Genomic DNA, 20,570 nt, shown 5'->3' with positions numbered 1-20,570 from the left:
CCCAACAATCTTATGAATTTGAATAAATGTCTATTTGTGTTGGGCTAAGACAGTCCATGAAAATGCACTAAATACTCAGATATCTATTTATTTATTTTTAATGAACTGCACCACAGTAACCTGGATCAACAGCAGTCAAATGTCAGGTGATTGATTGTTTGGCTTAACTTGATACTAGACTTCTAAAATAAAGTCATAATGGCTGTCACCATCTTAGCTTTGGAGTCAGAAGTGATCATATTTAATTTCTTGTTGTTGTTTTTTTATACATGTAACCATAGAAAGTTGTTGCTAGGCAGGTCTGTAGACTGGGTGTCACACACAATATGCTCCAAAAGGAACCAAACAACTTTAGGGCTAAATATAGTTGAAATGGGCGACTTACAAAAAAACAACAGAAACAAAGCTGCGGATGCCCAAACCGCATTTATCCTGGGTTGTAACGATGATTATTTGTACTTTATAGTTGGTCATGTCAACTGATCTGTTTTTCTTCTTGAAACCAAAGCATCCTCGTTTAAATAAGATATTTCTGTCATTCTTTTGACTGCAAATTGCTGGAATTTAGATGGAATTTTTCCTAATTTGGATGTTCTGTTCTTTTCCCCTACATAACAGAAAAAGTACCACACTATTTTCCACTCTCCCTCCTCTCTAGGTTTTCCTCCAGTCCTTTCTTGACCACCCCAGACCTCATCATCTCCTTTCCTTTCCCACTCCCTCTCAGCATCCCCGCCTTCCTCCTCTAAATAAAAAACAGTCGTTGTGATGCAGGCTGCAGCTCCAGCTGGTTGAGCTCTGCCGACAGCTTTGGAGGAACGCCCTCTATTTTCTGCCCTCCGTGTGGGAAACCTGAGGCCTCAGCATTGTGGGCAGCACGCTGAGCTGAAGACAAGCCGGGGAGGCCTGATGTCCATTTCCTGAAATTACACACTCATACCCAACCGCACACATCTAGATTGACATTTACTTATGCACCCATAGAGCTGCAGCGAATCGGAGACTGAAATGACTCAGATGGACAGCCTTTATATCGCCATAATGTCATGGGTAAAACACTTGTACTGCACTTCTTAGAGAAGAGCAAAGAGAAGACAGACAGGAGGACGATGATCAACAACAGCCTGGCGTCAGGTCATATGTGAATGAAACAGTGGATAAGCAACTGGGCTCCCCAGAACTCTTTGTGAGTAAATAGTATATTTTCTGAAAATTGCATACACAGCAGTTTATCAACACACAGATGAGATGAGTGTGTCTGTCTGCTTTTGTTGAGACACCATCTTAATGCATCGCACGTTTCCGAGGGTCTCGCAAGGTGCAAAGTCACTCATCATCAGTGAGCTCACGTTTATCTTTCCAAGCAGCACACATGCAACTCGTGTATGATGAAAGCCAGGTGCAAAACATTAAACTCTCTTAGTGAAAACAGTCTCTATTATTATCAATGTCTGCTTTTGGCTAAGAAACGGTATCAAGTTTAAAAAACCATAAATCATCATACTTCATCAGATGAAGGAAAAACACTCTCAATAAGCCCTGCTCGTCTGTAAGATTGCCTATTATGGTCTAACGTTGTAACAGAACGAGAGATTTATTTTGGATTTATTACGAGTAGTGAAAATATCCACTTATGTGGTGCAGATTTCGATAATTCATCTGCAAACTAGATGAAAAACGCATTTGAAATCTTTCAGCACACGCAGCATCCCGACGGCACAAGGAATCGCCAAAGACCAGCTCATCCTGTCCAGTCCTGATATAGTTTTTGATAAAAAATGATGCGTTGGTTGAATGAAAACCCAAGCCTGTACAATTCCCACTTTTCAAATGTTCAGGTCAGGCAGTCAAAGCATAAGTTTTCATGTCTCCTGAGGGTAAACACAACAATCCAGCAGTTCACATGGCAGGTGACTCCCAGCCGAGGACAGAGCTCTGCTTCTCTGCTGTTTTGCTTCGTAGCTGCGCATCACATGAGACGAGAAGCCTGCAGGCGGGCGTCGTATCTAACCATCAGAAAATGAATACAGGCCGAAACCCTTTGTAGAAGTTCACATCCAGAGCAACATTATGAGACGGAGAGGCACGACACAGGGCCCTAATGGCTACATCATCACACAAATAAAGGATTCTCATAACCAAAGCTCTGTTTGACACCCCACAGGCATAAAGAGAGCACGCATGCACACATAAAAACAGTTTCCCTGCTGCATCAAAATCTCTCCCCATTTCTCTTTTTCCCCTTACCAGACTAGAGATTACATTATCTACGAGGGCCTAACAGACACCCCATGCTGTGCTTGCTGCTGCTATAAAAGCAGGGCTTTTCACATGGAGCGCTTTGCTATCACTAATGATTAACCAGAACTTGGACAGCACAGTTATTCTCCCAACACTTCAAAGACGAGATGCAAAGACGATTCAATTGCTTTAATAGGCCCCGGGCCGAAACGGCACAGAGAATGCACACTTCAACCCATCTATAAATGTCATAGGCCATTTAAAGATGAGAGCCCTGATGTAATTTTTATGTGGTGCAAGAACAAGTCTTGTTGAGAAGGGAGTGCGGGTGTAAGAGCTGCGGACGTGCTGGATAAAATGTAGAAAAGATCGAAGGCATGAGTGCGTGTTTTCTGGTAATGAGCTGCAGAAGAAGAAGAAGAAGACGACAGGCGCAGAATGAAATCAAAAACCAGTCACGCTTTGCTTTTTCCAAGGAAGGATAATCGTAAATATCTTTATTTCAAAGAGGACACTATGCTCCCGACAGCGTGATGAAAAAGTTTCCTCTGATGCCCTGTGGTCTGTCGTGTGCATATTTGTGTGTTTTTTCATTTCCCCCATCTTTCCTGCTGACTCTGATCTAATAATCGCGGAGTTGAGAAGTGATGCATCTCCAACAGCGGTGCAGCTGTAAGCAGAGGCACTCTGGAGTCCTCTGCGTACGCATGCAAACTGCAAAGCTTGAAAAGTTTGAGTAGCTTCACTTTCTCTTTAACTTCCCAACCTCCTGCTGCTCCAGGTATTTTGTGAGAAAAGAAACGAAAGCGGCAATGTTTGACACCAGAGAGGAGAGCAGCAAGATGAAGCATAAATACATTAATACTGAATGCCATATGCTGTTGGGGAGTAAGCATCTGAATAGGGGATGAGCATGAGAAGGTCTAAAGAGAGGAGGAACGGGAGCGTGAAAATTTCCGAGGATGTTGCAACATGCTGTAACTCCCAGCAAACTCAGCCGGTACATCCCTAATGGCTCAACTGTTTCGTTGTCAAACAACTCCTCGCGACCCCCTCCTTCCTCTCTTTCTTTACAACCAAAGTCCCCACTTACACTGTCCCAGATTGTTGTTGTACATCTACCTACATGCCGTGTGCCATTTGTAATGAGGTCATCAGGTTGCAAGATGGGAGCACTTTAACGTCCGCGGTCATTTTGAAGAAGGAATTACGAAAAGGAAAATGTGAAATCCATGACTGAGCTACTTGAAAGTAGCCATATATCTGCGCTGGTGGGATTAGCGTGCACTGAAGACCGACTGACATAGGCGTTTATGGTTTAGAGGAAGGGGAGGGAGGCTTAAGAGGGAACAGGCTGTTCTAATGAAAACCAGCAGGCTCTCAGGATCTGCTGTGATTTAAATCAAAATAAAAAATGGAAAAAAAAACAGGGACAACCCAGGTAGAGCCATGCTTTGTCTACCCAACGGCACATATTTGAATAACTGGTCATTTTAGGTCCCGTCTTTCCAGCAAGTGCATGCACACATTTGCATTAACTTGCAAAAACTTGCAAGCGACCTACTCTGCTAGTTTGACATACCTGCTACTATTAGACGAACACAGTCCATCCTGCGTTTATATGTTCCACATCTCTCCACCCAGTACGCACATGTGTTTGTGTGTGTGTGATTCCATTATTTAGAGATGAGTCTTAAATCAAAACTCTAATTAGGTAATACATAACCCCACCTGCCAAGGATTTCCCAGTGTGGTCCAGTTTAGGATGGATTAATGCATGATAGGGGTTGGTGCTCCAGGGGGAATGTAATGGTAGTCCTGAAGAGTCTTTCAACTAAGATTTATTACCCTATTCTTTATTATCATGATTTGGATAAATTATTAATTTTTAATGGGGGCAATTTTTTCCGATTGTTCTAGTAGTCAAGTAGTATATGTAATTACAAAGCTGACATGTAATAACATCTCCAGTTTGATTCCATTCTTGAAAATTATAAATTATTCTGTTATGCCTTCACGTCTCAAAGAAAATGAATAATTTACAAGAGCACAAAGAAAACATCTTTTAACTGCTTGTTTCGTCCATTCAGCGGTCCCAAAGAGATTTCATTTACACAGATTTTCTCTTATGCAACTGATGATTCTTTGTTAAACACAAACACTGTAGTTCAGTTAACAAAAAAATGAAATAAAATGCTGTAAATAAGAATTGACACAACTCCACCCAAGTTATTGTATGATGCTTGCAAGTTAAACACCTGCGCACACACACACACACACACACACACACAGGGATACGGGGAGTTGCATGCAGACAGCTAAGTGATACAAAGTGCCATCTATGACACAAAATGTGGGTCAACAGCCTTTTAGGCTCAGACCAGACTCTGAATCCCGCTCTTGTGCTAAAACGCAGATGGTCAAGAGTTCCCCACTTACACCTCTGCTTTGCCCGTCTCCTCGTGCTCCCACTGTGACAGGCTGCATTCCATTCACAGTGGGGAAATAAAGCAGAATATGTCGCGCGGGCAGCGCACCATTACCGCCACACTAATGCGCAACATACTGTCAGAGATGGCTCAGCTGCAGTTAAGCGCTTTTGAGTGCTATTAGAAATTTTGGCAAATTCCTTGATCTGATGAATATTAAATACCTTAAGTGGATTTTGCAGAGACATTTGTGACATTAATGGCTTCACTGCTTCCAGGCTTTGTGACGAGTCGTGCCTTTAAGTTGACAGTTTTGATTTTTATTCTTGCTTAAAGAAAACTGAAGAAAACATTTTTCTTTCTAACCTTTGAACTGAATGAATAATAATCCCCCACCCTCAAAAAAAGACACAAAAAGAAACACAGAAATCGGTGAGAATCTTAGTAACAAAACACACAGGGATGCTAATCGTGCTAAATAATTGATCTGACCCAGTAAAAGCTTAAATGTAAAAACCTTTTTCAGATTTTTGGAGATATGGTGAGAACAGTTTTATTTTTATGAGAGACTTACTTCTTTAACTTGTAACGACCTCCCTGGGGTGTTGATAAAAACAATTATTCAACTTGCCTGGTCGAAGAACTCTTCTCGTTTTATTGCTGCTATGCTGATTTACTACAAACCTGTATTGCTTAATAAGGTTTTTGTTGTCAGGTTTAAAGGCAACATGTGATTCCTTTCATATATTCACAGTTTTTGAAAACACGTATTTGCCAGTTCCTACTTTCTTATTGGCTTGTAAATATTAGGAGCATATTGCAGCCTCAGTCATTATGAAGCACTTATCGATTTATTTGGCATTAAGATATTGTAAAATCACAATTCCAATAATTAAGACCATTCTCTCCTTAACTATTTACTTTTAATATGCATTAACCTCAATACAAATTATTTATAAGCAACAGCACAATAACCTTTGCTTCTACCACAGGTTTCTTCCTGTTAAAAGGGAGTTTTTCCTTTCCACTGTCGCCAAAGTGCTCGTTCATAATGACCCCCTGATCTTGTTGTTAGGGTTTTCTCTGTAATATTATAGGGCCTTTACATTATATAGCACCAAATTATTTTGTAAATATAACTGAATTAAACTGAATTAAGAATGGGGATTTTATTTTGAGTTATTTGGACATGTTTAAAAATTTTTATTTATTTATTTATTGCATAAAATAAGAAAATACAACTACAATATCTTTTAAGCACTATTCTTGTGGTAAAGAAGCACATACGGGTCAAACTGAGAAATGTATTTACTTAGGTTAGTTCATGTACAACAACTTTTTAATCAATAAGCAATGTCACGTGTAGTAACAGTAAGCAGTTAATAGTTAATTGTTACTTTTTTCCCCAATATTTTCTCCATCCAGTCTCTCTTTCATTGCTGGCATTTTCAGAAAATCTAAAACTAAAGGTCTTCAGATGGACGGACAGTCTGGCTCCAAATAAGAAGGAATGACATCATTACGCCATCAGACATGGTCAATACTGGGTGGAGATGGCCCTCAGACTGTCCCTGACAATAAACACGCGCACACATACAGTCGAACACTGACACAGTAAATTTCTAAAAACTTCAAACTCAATTATACTCATAAATTCCAGCTACCATTATTTGGAAGCTTCCTCGCCTCTAATCTCACAATATGTATCCGTGTGTGTGTGTGCGCACTGCAGTTTCAATACTAACCACTCCTTGCTTTCTGTTGTTCACTCTAATACCTTCCAGTGTCCCCAAGGGCTTCCACCCCATGTCTGCGGTCTTGTGAGAAACATTACTCACAAATGGAAAGGGTTGAGATAAAGTTACTGACCCAAAAATGAGAAGAAAAAGCTTTTTCATGAGGACAGATCGAGTATCTGAATCTATATCGGGTTTTGGTGCCAATTAAGAAAACCATCTTTGTTTTATGAATCTTCAAATGTTTTTTCCTGGTGTGGGCTTTGCTTCAAAAAAGAAAATAATAAATAAATAAATAATCATTCATGTAGGTTAAAAAAAAATTCTAATCTCACCGAGACTACAAGAATAAGCTTGTAAATTTGGGATGAAGGAAAAATAAAAGTTCAGTGCATCAAACTTATATTAAAGACATTTCCCTTTTCCTGTACTATTTTGCACTCTGAACTGCACTCCACTAATTATTTTGATGACAGCGTAATCTTGGATTACTGTACATATTCACGTAAGCTCAGATCAAACACTTAATTCTGATTAGGACTCAGAGGGTGGCAGTGTTTAGTGTGATCACAGCAGGTTGTCTGTCATTAAAATGTTTGGAATGTCGAGCATCGATATCCACCACGTAAATACGAGACATAATCCTCATCACTGTATCAATCAACAATGCACTTAAGGGGGGGGATTCTGTTGCTTCTGCACAGCTGTTATTTTTGTGGAGGGATTACTATGAATCTGAGAATGTTGTTACGTGACGTCACACTTCTCAGACCATTAAACGGTAGCTGCTGGTAGGATATTAATTATATGAATATTTTAGTGTTGCAGGAAACGTCATTGTTTAACACCGATTGTTACATTATGACGGTCGTGAAGGCTCTTTTGTGGTGAAATTCGCCTTAAAAATGCGTCGGGTCTATTGTCAGTGCTTCGATGTGTAAATATGAGAATAATCCGTGAGAACAATGCAGACGCATCATGTTCACAGACTCGCAGCCTCAGAAAGGAGGGACGAGTGTGTAAAAATGAATACATTCTTTTCAATGCACAAATATTTGCTCGTTTCAATTAATTCTGATTGAATTTATCTTTTTATTTGGGTTTTGTTACCTCTCTTTTTAAATCTACTAATGTAAGGGTTTAATAAGATTTGAATTGTAAAGACAGAGGGGAATGATCTGTCATACTTTTCTTCACTTGTGTGACATGTAGCTATTTCAATCAGTAAAATTCATATTCAACAATCTTCTGTTGCAGGAAATAGTCAGAACCAATCATTTAACCAGCTACATCTCCACAGGGTTGAATGTTGAGGCCATATATACGTAAGTTTGATTTACAGGGCCTCCATGTATTCTGACAGGGCCAAATCCACCTGGTCTTAAAGCTATTTAAAACAACTCATATTTTACAATCTAAAATAACCAGACTTTAGAGATTTGGACCAAGAAAAAAAATTAACAGTCGAAGCAGAACCAACAATAAGTTTTTATTCCCTTCTAAGGAGAAGACAAACAGGACCAGCATAAGAACCTAAGAATGTTAGTTAAATCATTGGTTTATAAAACACATGTGACATAGTCACCGTTTTCAAACAGGATGACTCTGCTCTTCCAAAATAAATAAAAAGAAGAACGTGGAAATAAAGCTTTCACCTGCCTGCTTTCATTCCAACCCAGAAAACACCCAGATGACCCCTAAAAACCCACAGAGCCGTCCTCTCCCACATTCATAAAGGATTCCCCGGGGCAGAACACATCTTTCTTCTGTAGCTGTTGGCCTTGATCCAAGGATTAGGAGTGCAAGACGACTGGCCTGTCTCTCCTCATTTACAGTATAACTGATTCTCCCATATAGAAGCAGATGGTTCCTGACCGGCCTTAGCTTTAATACAACCCATCTCACGCTATACTCCGATTCATAATCATTAATATATGAAATATTCTGATTAAAGGACGGTGGAAGCCATTTCAAATTATTTTAAATGGAAGGCCGGCTGGCAAAACAGCAGGCATGAGGAGTGGTGGTATAACCCAGCTTGTTCATTGCAATTCATTGTTCAGCGGTTTGTATTAAATAGACAGAAAGCTGCATGTGTAGAACAGGCAGTTTTTTATCCTGCTGCTGCTTCAGAAAGTTGATGTAGTACATGAGCGGCAGATTTAGACAATACAACTATGGAAAGTATGCATTTCGCGTAATTAGCCCACACATGCTTTAAAACATGGCATTACAGAAATTAAATTTCATTTCAATTCAATATTTTTATTTATCGCCAAATCACAACAACAGTCGCCTCAAGGGGCTTCATATTGTAAGGTAGAGCCTACAATAATACAACAGAGAAAACCCCCAACAATCATATGACCTCCTATGAGCAAGCACTTTGGTGACAGTGGAAAGGAAAAACTCCCTTTTAACAGGAAGAAACCTCCAGCAGAGCCAGGCTCAGGGAGGGGCGGAGCCATCTGCTGACCAGTTGGGGTGAAATAAGGAAGACATGCTGTGGAAGAGAGATTAATAACACATATGATTCAATGCAGAGAGGTCTATTAACACACAGTGAGTGAGAAAGCTGACTGAAAAAGAAGTACTCAATGCATGATGGGAATCCCCCAGCAGTCTACACCTATTGCAGCATAACTAAGGGAAGATTCAAGGCCACCTGATCCAGCCCTATATAACTGTATGCTTTAGCAAAAAGGAAAAATTAAAGCACTTACATAGTTGATACATGAGCCTGCCAGTTTCTTGTAGCATAACAAAAATGTTATTTTTAAAAGAACCAAAAACAAAACAAAACAAAAAAAAAAAACACCCAGTACACTTTAAGATCAAAATGAGACGTCCTAATGTTTTTAGAGCCACATTAAGCACAATCACTTCCCTTATTTTCTCCAAACTGTTACTCATTAGATGAATGCATCCTTTTAGGTGATGAATGAACATCTGTATCAGTGTTTTTTTCCACTGCTGCTTCACACATATCAGTTGGATTCCATCTGTCTGCATCATAAGTCACTGTGAAACTCATGATCGCTCCACGGTTTGCAGTCCCAAATTCATAAAGTAAGATGTGATTAGTATCCTGCAGAAACCCTGACTGAATCTAAAGAGCCTCAGACCCCAAGGTTAGAGTATCAAAAAACAAACAAAAAAACTGGTATCATTACAAAATGATTTTAGTTCAAATTTTAGTCAAGAGAGGGTTTTTTTTTTTTTTACCTAATTTTGGGTGTGAGGGGAAAAAATAAAGTTAAGCTGTAATGCGTGACCTGCTGTGTGCACTTGGAAACCACAAAGAAAGTGTACCACCATCTCCCACAGAGATATGCTCAATGTGTCCTTTGGCAATGATGCCTTGATATTTGATACATTTAACTAAAATGTCTTCATTTAAAGAGTGAACAAGTGCAAATTTGGAGGTTGTTTTCATTTTAATTTTATTTTTCACTCGCTGTTTGGGTCTGGCAACAAAAATTCCCTGGCTACGTTTAGGAAACAATTATATCTTGGATTAAACGATACCGCTCAAAAACATCCCTGAGCAAAGAAAAATGGCACTGAATCTGTGTTTAAATGTGCAGCCCAAGGATTTTTTTTTTTTCTTTAAATGCTATGAGTTGAGTGTCAGACCTGTCTAAATATCGCCATAAACCTGGTGCGTCTCGTTACCGACACTCTGGGCCTTTGGCATAATATCAGTATTTGACTCCCTGCAAAAGAGAGTTGAGGTTATATCACCAGCATTTGCCAGATGATGATGATGATTATGGGCTCAGTGAGGACAATTTTATTCCTACAGTTTGTTAACCTGCCATGCCTACAGAAACCTGCATTCTAGTCTTCACAGGTTAAACAAACCTTGCTAGCTTTAAGTGATAGTGAAGGTACATTTTTATAGTTTTAATATATGCTAGCAGCGATCAGATCCCCAATTTTCTCAGCTACCTTCTGCTGTAGATTTGAGTTTTCTCAGGTGCAAGAGTTCAGTTATGTCTGTGTTATGTAGACGTGTCTTACTCGAGGCAAAAAAGGTGGCAGCTTATCAAAATTCTGTCCCCGTTCTCATCACCAGGCTCTGGATCAACATTCACAGCAACAAATTCAAGCAATCATGATGACCCTCAAGCAGAGACGTTCCCCAAGCTGTAGTAAGACATCCTGTTCTGCTCAGTGAGTAGTGGGAACGCACATTCATATGCAGTATCGGAGTGAAAGCCAACATTTTGACTGTGATAGTGCAGCAGCTGAGGTGCAGAAAGATGTGACCGAGCTTGATTTTTCTCAAGTCGGTTGTCTGTTAAATGGTTGCGAACATGGGAAAAGTCACAGCTGCAACTTCCTACGAATCCATGTTGATCTGGCGGAAGGAGTAAAACTTTTCTATGTACTTTTTTTACTTACCGACTTTAATTTAGAGTATAAATTATAGCAAAATGTAAAAACGTTGGTGGGTAAACTTCACATTACTCAGAAATAAGACAATTCAATAATGGGTTAAATAGTCAAAGAACGCAACTTCCTCTACGTCCAAACAGAGGAGGTCATTTGAAGCACGGTGTGTGGGATTACATCACTGACAAAGTCATTTGGTAATTATAGGGTGTAATGAGAAAAAAAAGACTTGTTTTCTGCTGGTCCCATCCTACATTGTACACTGTATGTAATGTAACATAATTATATTTAAGCTTTTAAAATCCCGTTAAATCTCTTTGTCCTCTAAACTCATGAGAATCACAAGATCCCGACTAGACAGGAATGTTGGATTAGATGCACGTCTACTCAAAAGAGAATGAAAGGCGAGTGTTTTTACATGAACCGGTAAGCATAATAACATTCCAAGTACTTTGGAACCAAATTTCATAACCGAGTCTTACTTTTAATGGCGTGGCTACAATTCCCCTACAAAAATAAACCCTACATTTATATTCCATTGTCCATATAAGATGTACAAATTACACCTTAGGCAAACTCTAACGCATTAATAGCAATGTTTCTCATTATTGGCACCCATCCCACCATTACTCTCGAGTTGTACTGTGTTATAATTTGAACTCTTTTCCTTTGATCTCCGTTTGGTCTCCACTGACCACTGGGGGGAAAATGGCCATGCTTACTTAATAAGGATATTCTTCAGCATTTTTTAGCCAACATCAAGCATAATCTGTGTTTATTCCTACATAAATGTATGCTTGAAACCAAACTATGACTAAGCGACTTGTGCAAAACCCCCGAGTGGTAACGAAAATGTAACAACGCTGTCATATGCACTCAGGAACGCAGACACAATGGGGCCACAATGCTGGTTAATCTAGCTCTGGTTTCACTTCACCAACAACTGAAATCCTTTTAGAGGTTTAGAAAAGGCGGGGGCTTTGTATTCACTGCATGCTGCTGCACACCTGCCATCACTCTCTATCTCTGAGTCACAGCTCTGACTTGTCACCCTCACGCTTTGAAAAAAAAAAGTTGTTTTTTTTTTTTTGCAAACACACGTGCACACGAGCAAAACCCAACAGAAGGAGTAGCACCTGCATCTAAACTAGGCAAAAGACAACAAAACCACCAGCAGAGATTCGCATTACTAAATAACATGTACACAGAAAACACATGAAGCCAATAGTAAATGCACGCAGGTGCAAACACACACACACCTCATCTTATCAACCTATAAAAAGCTGCAAGGTGAGTACTTGTCGATTTGTTTGTGCACGTTGCCGTTTCTGTTGCGTTTGCGATACAACACGGCCGCGCGTGCTCCCTCTGCGGCCTCTTATTCCCCCGGTGGAGATGAAATGTAATGGAGCCGATTCAATAAGAGCGCCGCCTCCTCGGAAAATGTGGAGAATCAAATCACGCCAAATCCCTCGGAGCCTTCCCAGCATTCACTGCTGCCTCGTAGTTGGGAGGGGAATAAAACAATGGTTGCTAATTCACTTGGCTCTTTGCACACTTATTCTCACACAACAGGGGCAGAGTGTGATACAGCAAACGTCGAGAGCTAATAAAGCTGCTTAAAAACATGCCGTCTACATTATGTTTTCACTGAATTCAGGTAATTAATTTCAGTAAACACAAAAGAAGCACCCAGTGAGTGAGCTGGTAAAACTTTCACGGGATATTGTCTCCCATTACTTCTTAATTACGCTTCCTAGGCTACAAATGTTACCAGATGCCAAGTATAAATACTAAAAGCACTAGTCGCAATAGCGGGGAAAACACTGGGGGAGAGGGGATAAAATCACCACACTTTGAACAATATTTAGCTTGGCAGGCTTCGGAAAGCAAAAGAAAGAAAATAATGTCTCAGCAGTGAGGTTATGCAATTTGGTTGAGAGCCAAAACAAAAACATTAAAAAAGAAAGAAAAAAAAGACTGTTTTCAACCTGATACTACACCGTACCACCTACGCGGTAAACCACAGAGTAACAACTAAAACATCATGTGCTCCAATATGCTGTCTCGCTAAAATATGCGGCTGTGGATATAAATAAGAGACATCTAAGAAACACATTTTATCCTGAAAGCAGCAAAATTTTGTTTCAGGCTTGTTGCAGCAGACTGCTTGAGCCTATAGGACTGTGTGGTCATTTTCCTTAAAGCAAAGGAAACGGTAGACGGCTCCCAAAGGCACACACGAAGCTCCTTCCAGCCTCTTTAGTTGTTTTTGTTTTTACACCACTGCGGTTAAATTGAAATTTCTGACCGTGTTTTGTTTGAAGGAAAAAGAGGCAATTAAAAATGAATTCCACTGGATATTTATGCAGCTGAAGCTACTTTTTTTTGCGTTTCCCCTTGGAGTGACCCGCACGACAGCGCTAAGAAAGCCAATAGTACGTTTTACAGGCCCAGAGGGAATTAAGAGACTAACGGGGGCGGTGGGATTCTGGTATTCTAATCTGGACACCCGGGAATATTTTTAGCCTTATTGTTCGCTGTGTTCAAAGTGACAGACGAGGTTACAGATGAATTTCCTTTTGGCTAGAACGCGTTTGGATAACATGTTTTGGGAAGATCAAGGTGACAATGCTGATGATCAGCAACTATTAGTAGCAGCAGAAGGAACAGTGGTAACAGGAAAAAGGAAGGCTTGTGTCTTGTTCGGTGTCGTGTTGCCTTGTATTTAAGCTGTTTTGCCCCTTTTTGTGTTATTATTAGTCTTATGGCCTGTCAATCATTGTGTTATTCTGTGACTTGAAGAACAACTGGGATAAAGGTTACCATACTGTAGCTGGCAGGCCTCGTATAGACTACTGCAACACATTATTTTCATGCCTCACATGAACATTCACATGATTTATTATGCTCTTTTTTTATGCATGTTTACATACTTTAGCATTGCGATGCATGCAGTTCTGTTTTTGCTCTGCATCTTATGGTTTTCGCAGAGATCGGCGTTTTAATTTGCGCTTTGTGTTTTCAGTGCAAATCAAAATGTAGCCATGTTAAAAAGGATACCATGCGAAGATAATTATTATATTTATGTAACATGCTGAACCTAGATCTCTCTGCCACAGCTTTGTCCTCTTCAGTTTTACTGCGAGTCATAATCTTGTGACAGTCACAACATCGCGGCACCAACAAAAGGCGCACACAAACAGCAGAAAACACAACTGTGACATTTTGAAAGCCATGATTTGGGGCGTGTAATGGGCACAACTTAACAGATGGTCAGAGATCAATCTGCTTTTCTCAAGCAAATAAACAGTTTCCTGGTTTGAACGATGTAAAAACAGCGAACGCAACACAGAGCGACATCCTGTGCACGTCGAGCATTTACGCTGACTACAATGAAACCTTTCACATGCGTGCCATTTTAGAGAGAAGTGTTAATGTTGGAGGAAAAAATAACATTTTCCTTCACTGCCTGCTTCTAAGGACATGTTATTGCTTTGATTAAATCTCCACAATCCTCAAGCTCTGATATCAGCTCACACTGCCATTTGAATCCCACAATAACAAACCCCCCCCTTCTGTCAGGTGAGAGCCCCCCCCACGCACACACTCTGCCACCCACCCCGATGTGCTTGGCGTTGCAGGATCTAATTCACTTCCTGTTCAGCAGAGGGGGGCAGACAGGAAACAGGAAACGTGCTTCCCGAATCTCTCAAAAGGTATATTCTTCTAATACTCGGGGGAGATGAGAAAGGAACACAATATCTTTCAGACGTTTGTGTCCCCGGCTGCTACACTGCTGTAATCAAAGCTTCCTGAAAAGAGCAAGTGTTCTGGGGGAGAATAGGTAGCTAGGAGGACATTATGAAAAGAAACAGTGTATCAGCTATGTGCAAAATTATAGAAAATTCTTTATTGAAGCAAGGAAAGACTTTATTTGCTCTGAAACCTGCCAGAGCCACTTACATTATCAGAAGAGACCAATATTGGTTACATTGATGTCTAAATTAGTTACGTCTCTTTTAAACAGTGATGTCTTAGAGAAAACAACGAAAAAAGCTTTGTGAGCATGATTTTAGGGATGTATTTGTCGTTTTAATTCCTTATTTGTTGACAAATGTGACCGTCTCTTTACAAATCGATTCATAGTTTTGTTTGTAAGAACACGCAAACTTTCCATCACAATTTTGTCCTTAACTTGCTTTCTCGGTCCAGAATCTCCACATTCAACTTTACAAAGAAACAATCAGAAAATCCTTATATTTCCATATTTGTAAGTAGTAAAGACTTAAAATGTTTGCTTGATGAAAGAGATTTAATTTTCAAAAAAATCTGCTTATTAAAATTATTTCAGCCTAATCCATTTGCCTGTCGCCGATCCTAAACTGCAGCAGCATTTCCACAAAACTCATGCTTCCCCATCTCTAAGAGGTATTAAACTAAGAAAATCCCAGTAGTCTGAGTGAGAGGGAGGAGAAAAAACCTCATTAATTGCTTATGTGGTAAATGAGTGAAATGGCTACAGATTTTAATAAGATGATGATGATTAAAGCCTAAATCACGGGTGAATTCCATCACCTAATTAAATAAGGCTTCGTATCTGTAATGCTAGTATATCATCTTCTGTTGTGCATCTGCATGCCTTAATACAGTGCCACATCAGGGACTGCACAAAAAATAAAAAAGGAGGGAAGTGTGCAGTGACAACAGCAGCACAATGAATTATGAATCGATACGTGCTACGGCACTCTTGAAGTAGACACAGGCTGCTGAGGTCATCTGGGGATGCGTGAAAACCACAAGGAAGACAAACCCATTCATTCAGCTGTGGAGCTACTTGCCCGCACAGACTACGTTTCTGCTGCACAGCAGGTTTTCCTCAATTTGCTTCAAGTTCCCCAAATCCATCTTAGGGCCACGAATCTCCGCGTTCATCGATCGGAGCAGGATTGGGGAGCAGCTCAGCACCGGCGTGCAGTGCTGAGAACTCTGCTTCTGACGACCTGCATGATTTTTAAAACAATCTGGCTTTTGTTTGCTCTTTGCTGTGGAGTTGGCGTTTGGTTATGCGGGGGAGTCTCGTGGTGCCATTTGGCTGCTCTACAGAAACAAAACAGTGTCAATGACAAAGAGGCTCTTTATGTCAAGCCTGGGTGATTATTTTAAAAATGACTGACAGCTCTCAATTAATGAGACTGAAGGTTTGAGCTGCCAGTAGCTCAGGTAGTATTGTCCGTGGGAAGACAGGAAAATGATGGAAATGCAATAAAAGTGAAAAGGTGGCAATAAGGTGAAACCAACAAGAGCACAAAAGACAGCGAAAGAGAGGTAGAAAGGTCAAGAGAGACAGAAAAAGAGACAGATATTCAAAGGTTTCCATTCACTCACTGCCTCCCCCGAGTATTCCCACATCCCCCTGAGAGCAGCTCATGGTGTCTAGCAGTCGGCGAGCTGACATTTACCGCCTGCCTTCTGTTGCTGTGATTATTTTCTCCTCCAGGTGTGATAGCTAGCCTGCCGTCTCTGTGCAATAATGCCGCCTCAGAGTTACGAGAGCTGGGGAGGCGAGGCGGAATGAGACCTGGACAGACCTTTTACTGAAATACCACAGGTGAGCCGCACTTTGGAAGTACAGGTAAGAAGGTTGCTGAACTGTGACTGGCAGCCCGTCACCTGGCTTAGAGGGAAGTGGCTTCTGAGGGGGAATCTGACTCCAGAGGTATTCATGAATTAATTTTGCCAATACTAAAATAAATAATAGAGAAATGAAATAAAATCCACATGATTCACAAAACACTTGAAATGCATCAGTTCACTTCTTACCTGTCTGCAGACGGAGGTCGCTCGTTGCGCGCCTTGCTAACTTGGGTGTAGAGGGTATCGGAGTGCTGGTGCTGTGGATGGATGTGAGGGTGCTCATCACGGGGGCTGTGGGGGCGACTATGGCCACTGTCCATGGAGCTGTTAAGTTGGTTGATGCCAGCGTACTGGTGGTCCTCCTCAGAGGATCTCTCCGGAGATCGACTTATATCCAGAATCTCAGCGTAGTCTCGTTCCCTGGCCTGACGCTCCCGCAGCTCTCTGGTCTTAGCTTGGATCCTGATAGTAAAGATGATGTTGTTTATATTAAAATCCAATAACAATCTTGTGGTTGAAATGATCATATTAATACATAATATTGCCGTTTATCCCAAGTAAAAATCTAGGCAATGTCTGATCAGTTGCATTTTGTATTTTTCCTTAAAAATCAAGGTTAAAAAAAAAAACCACTAACCAGGAAATGTATTTATTATACATTTACTATTGGGTGATAGGTTTATCCATTGTGACCCACTGGCAGAAGCCTGGGGGCTGTTGTTGTTGTTGTTTTTTAAAACTTTAAGGTGAAAAAAAAAAGAAAAAAAAAAAGGGGATCTTATCTGCCAAACTTCGGCTCAAGGAAAAAACTTTACTCTTTGGCTTCTTCTGGCAAGTGTTTGCTGGTTTACTCAAATTACATTTCTGGGTCCTAATGCTCCTTTATTTCAGTAAGCAAGCCCTGAAGCACCTTTTAGAGTCATTTCTTCACCAATAAGATGGCTAATCTAAAAGGCATTACAATAAAGCAACATTCAGACCTGTATGAAAACAAGGACTGCATAATGGTTGGCCATAAGTTAGCTAGCTAGCTGAAGCATTTCCAAAACCACAACTGTGGATGTAAAAAAAGATGGAAAACTAAACACCAGTGATGTCTGCAGGGTTAATAGAGATGTGCTAAATGAGATATAATCTTCTAGCTCATAGGTAGCTCAAGAGCCATGGGTAGGCTTATATAGTTGGGGAAGATGTAGAATAATCGCTCAATAAAAGTGCATGTCGAGTCCCCAATAGGCAGAGAGAAATGCCATCAAAGTTGAATAATTCTTCAACACAATTTTTGTGTCTTTTGGGATATTTTAAACTTTTGTTTCGAAAAAGGAAAGACATTTGAAGACAGCACTCTTTCAGAACAACAAACCCAATTCACTGAATAATTAATAATCCAAATAATACTTACTAGTAGCAGGTTCACTAATTATTTGCTTATTTTTAACTGCCAGGTTTCTGAGTATGATATTTTCAGTTGTCTGGTTTCCACTGGCCATTGACAGCAGCCAACTATAAATTGTAAATGCACACTGCAACTAAAAAAAAAAGAGAACGGATGTAGGGCTACATGGAAAATTGGGATGGTGCCTTACTTTTTTCTTTGTATATAAAAAAAAAAGGTCCTGTAGCGTGTCCAATCTAGATGAGAGATGTTGTAAATCTCAGTCGTCACATTAACAAAACACCAGATGAACCATTGTAACATCTGCTGATTGGTTATTGCACTTTTTAACTTTCCATTACAAAACAGAGAGAAGATCTGGAGTCTATTATTTATGCAATTTTCCCCACTGAATAATACCATAAACAATGCATGACAATCTCTTGCCCCCAATAACACCTAGCACAAGGGAAGCATTTTGTATTCACAGAGTAGCGCTAATATATAGCTAACATGCTTTTCTCTTTCTTTCTCCCTCAACAACACACGCAGACACACATCTGACATCTTTCCGTCTGTCACGCACACACAAAAAATCACACATTCGCTCTTTCTCTTCAGGCCATTATCTTGTGAATAACTGGCAACGCTATTTTCTATAGCGGGGGGACTACCTATCACGCAGCCCCCGTAATTACAGCCTTGCCAATTATCAGAGCTTTACAACTACCAATTATCATACTGCTCTCTTTTCTGCAGGCCTCTTTTTAATGGCAGTGGGAAAGTGAATGGGACAGGCGCCGTGGTGACAAGGTAGGGGGTGCAAGTGCACTGAAAACTCAGTGGGCTAAAATCTGAAACATTTCCTCCAGAAAAATTGCATGGTGTGCATAATGAAACAATAACTCTAATAACGAGGGCTCCCTACCGGAGACTACAAAATCTGTTAAAAAAAGGAAGAAAGGAAGAAAAAAAATCAAGGCCAAGTGGGCAGAAATGCTTCACTACTAAAAAGTAGGCTGTTAATGAACTTGATGGTTTCAACGGCTCCCCACTGAATCTGGTCAGGGGGTAGACAATCATTTTTGGCAAAAACGTACACTTATTCCAACAACTTAACTTGAAAGCTTGTGGAGTCGCACGCTGTGTCTTTGCTATTTGTGGACTCAGCGATTATCTAATAGCGCAGAAGGAAGTGAGGCCCTTGAGGGATCTATCTTTAAACCCAGAGGAAAAACTGTTTTCCATCAGTGAAACAGCAACAGCAGCAGAAGTAGTGGGAGCAACTACTGATTGTATGCACAAGCACAGTGGCTGATAAGATAAGGCCAGACATACCAATCCAACGCACGGCCTCTTCTGTGCAGCCCCTTTCCATAACAAGGCACTGCATGGGTCAACAAGGCCACTTGCTGAGTTAGGAGGATGCATCATTGAAACACTCGTGCTGTGTTGTGTGAAAAAGAAACTCTGAATTCTTATGAGCTTACGGATAAAACTATACTATCTTTACGTTTTGCTTCCAGGAAGTTAGACCTCCTTTACATTGTCAAACTTTTTCAAAACTATTCTTCCCACTTAGTTCTCTTGGTTTTGTAAAAGTCTTTCAATGTTTGTTTGTTTTTTTAACGTTAGCTGGTTTTTCCACTCGTATTCACTCGATTAACTGAAAGCATGGAGTATGTCCCTGAGGAAACTGGAGCCCTCAAAGACAAAAAGAAGACTTTCTACAGCAGATCAGAGTCATGTTCTTAATAAATATGAAGAAATCCAGCAAAGATGTGACACAGGACCTGAGAAATGACCTGGCCCTTCAGTTGATCCATCTCGTGTTGGCCAAAGACTCATCAGAAATGGCCTCAAAGGAAGAAGCCGTTCATAACGGACCCTGACAAGGTGTGTCATATTGCACAAGAACTGTACTGACATCAGTGGCCAGAGGTTTCACAGAGTGATGAACCCAAAATGGACATTTTTGGCTCAAGTTGTTATCAATCCAACAGTGAATGTCTACAGCCATCTGTAAAACATGACAGAGGGTCTTGTCATGGTCCGGAACTGCATTTCAGCCGGTGAGATGGAGCTCTTGTCGAAACTGACAGAATTATGAACACAGGAAAATACGGCCAGATTTTGATCCACCATGCAAAACCATCTGGAAAGTCACTGATTAGCAACAGCTTCATTTTTTAGCATGACAAGGATCCCAAACACGTAGCCAACGCAATGAAAGCATACCAGTATAGGAAAAAACACACAGTGGAACGCCATCAATCATGGATTGGCCTCCCCAGAGCCTGCGAGAGTTCAAGCTGTGGTGTTGGGGTTTGTTTTGTTTTTCTGCACCCATCTTTTTTCATCTACATAAGCTACATATACATGAACAATAGCTGTCATTGCCCAGAAAACAACAAGGTGTCCAACTTTTCTGAATTACTTTTAAAGAATGCAGGAAATGTTACTTTAAGACAAAGACCATGACTGTCTGTGTCAACATGACAAGCACTTAAAATGTTTCACAAACACAAATGCAGCGCTGACTGAAATGGGACAGGAAGGAAAACCACACTTCGCCATATCATTACCCTTAATCCCAAAATACCTGCATGTGACAAGGGTTTCTCTTAAACAAATAACCTTAATGACAGATGAAAGAACTCTTACCATGTAGAGTAAATCATTAAGAAATCCAATGAGAGGTGGCAAAAGACCCAGAGGGGGAATAAAAACAATGTAGCGCAGAAAGAGGCGGCA

At 40.4% G+C, this 20,570-nt stretch overlaps 1 protein-coding gene across 8 annotated transcripts in view; it reads right to left on the bottom strand.

Annotated features, from left to right (window-relative positions):
• The window catches only part of LOC120737653 (partitioning defective 3 homolog), a 242,640-nt gene that overhangs the window by 39,240 nt on the left and 182,830 nt on the right, over positions 1–20,570 (bottom strand). For all 8 annotated transcript variants that reach the window (XM_040038476.1, XM_040038477.1, XM_040038478.1 and 5 more), the window contains one exon: positions 16,628–16,903. In XM_040038476.1, the coding sequence (XP_039894410.1) occupies positions 16,628–16,903 (276 nt within the window). The remainder of the gene's footprint in view (positions 1–16,627; positions 16,904–20,570) is intronic.

This window comes from Simochromis diagramma, unplaced genomic scaffold, assembly GCF_900408965.1.
Source record: "Simochromis diagramma unplaced genomic scaffold, fSimDia1.1 OVJJ01000247.1, whole genome shotgun sequence".
NCBI classification, from domain to species: domain Eukaryota; kingdom Metazoa; phylum Chordata; class Actinopteri; order Cichliformes; family Cichlidae; genus Simochromis; species Simochromis diagramma.
Note: the sequence above shows the minus strand (reverse complement) of the source record. Positions and strands in the feature narration are given on the sequence as shown.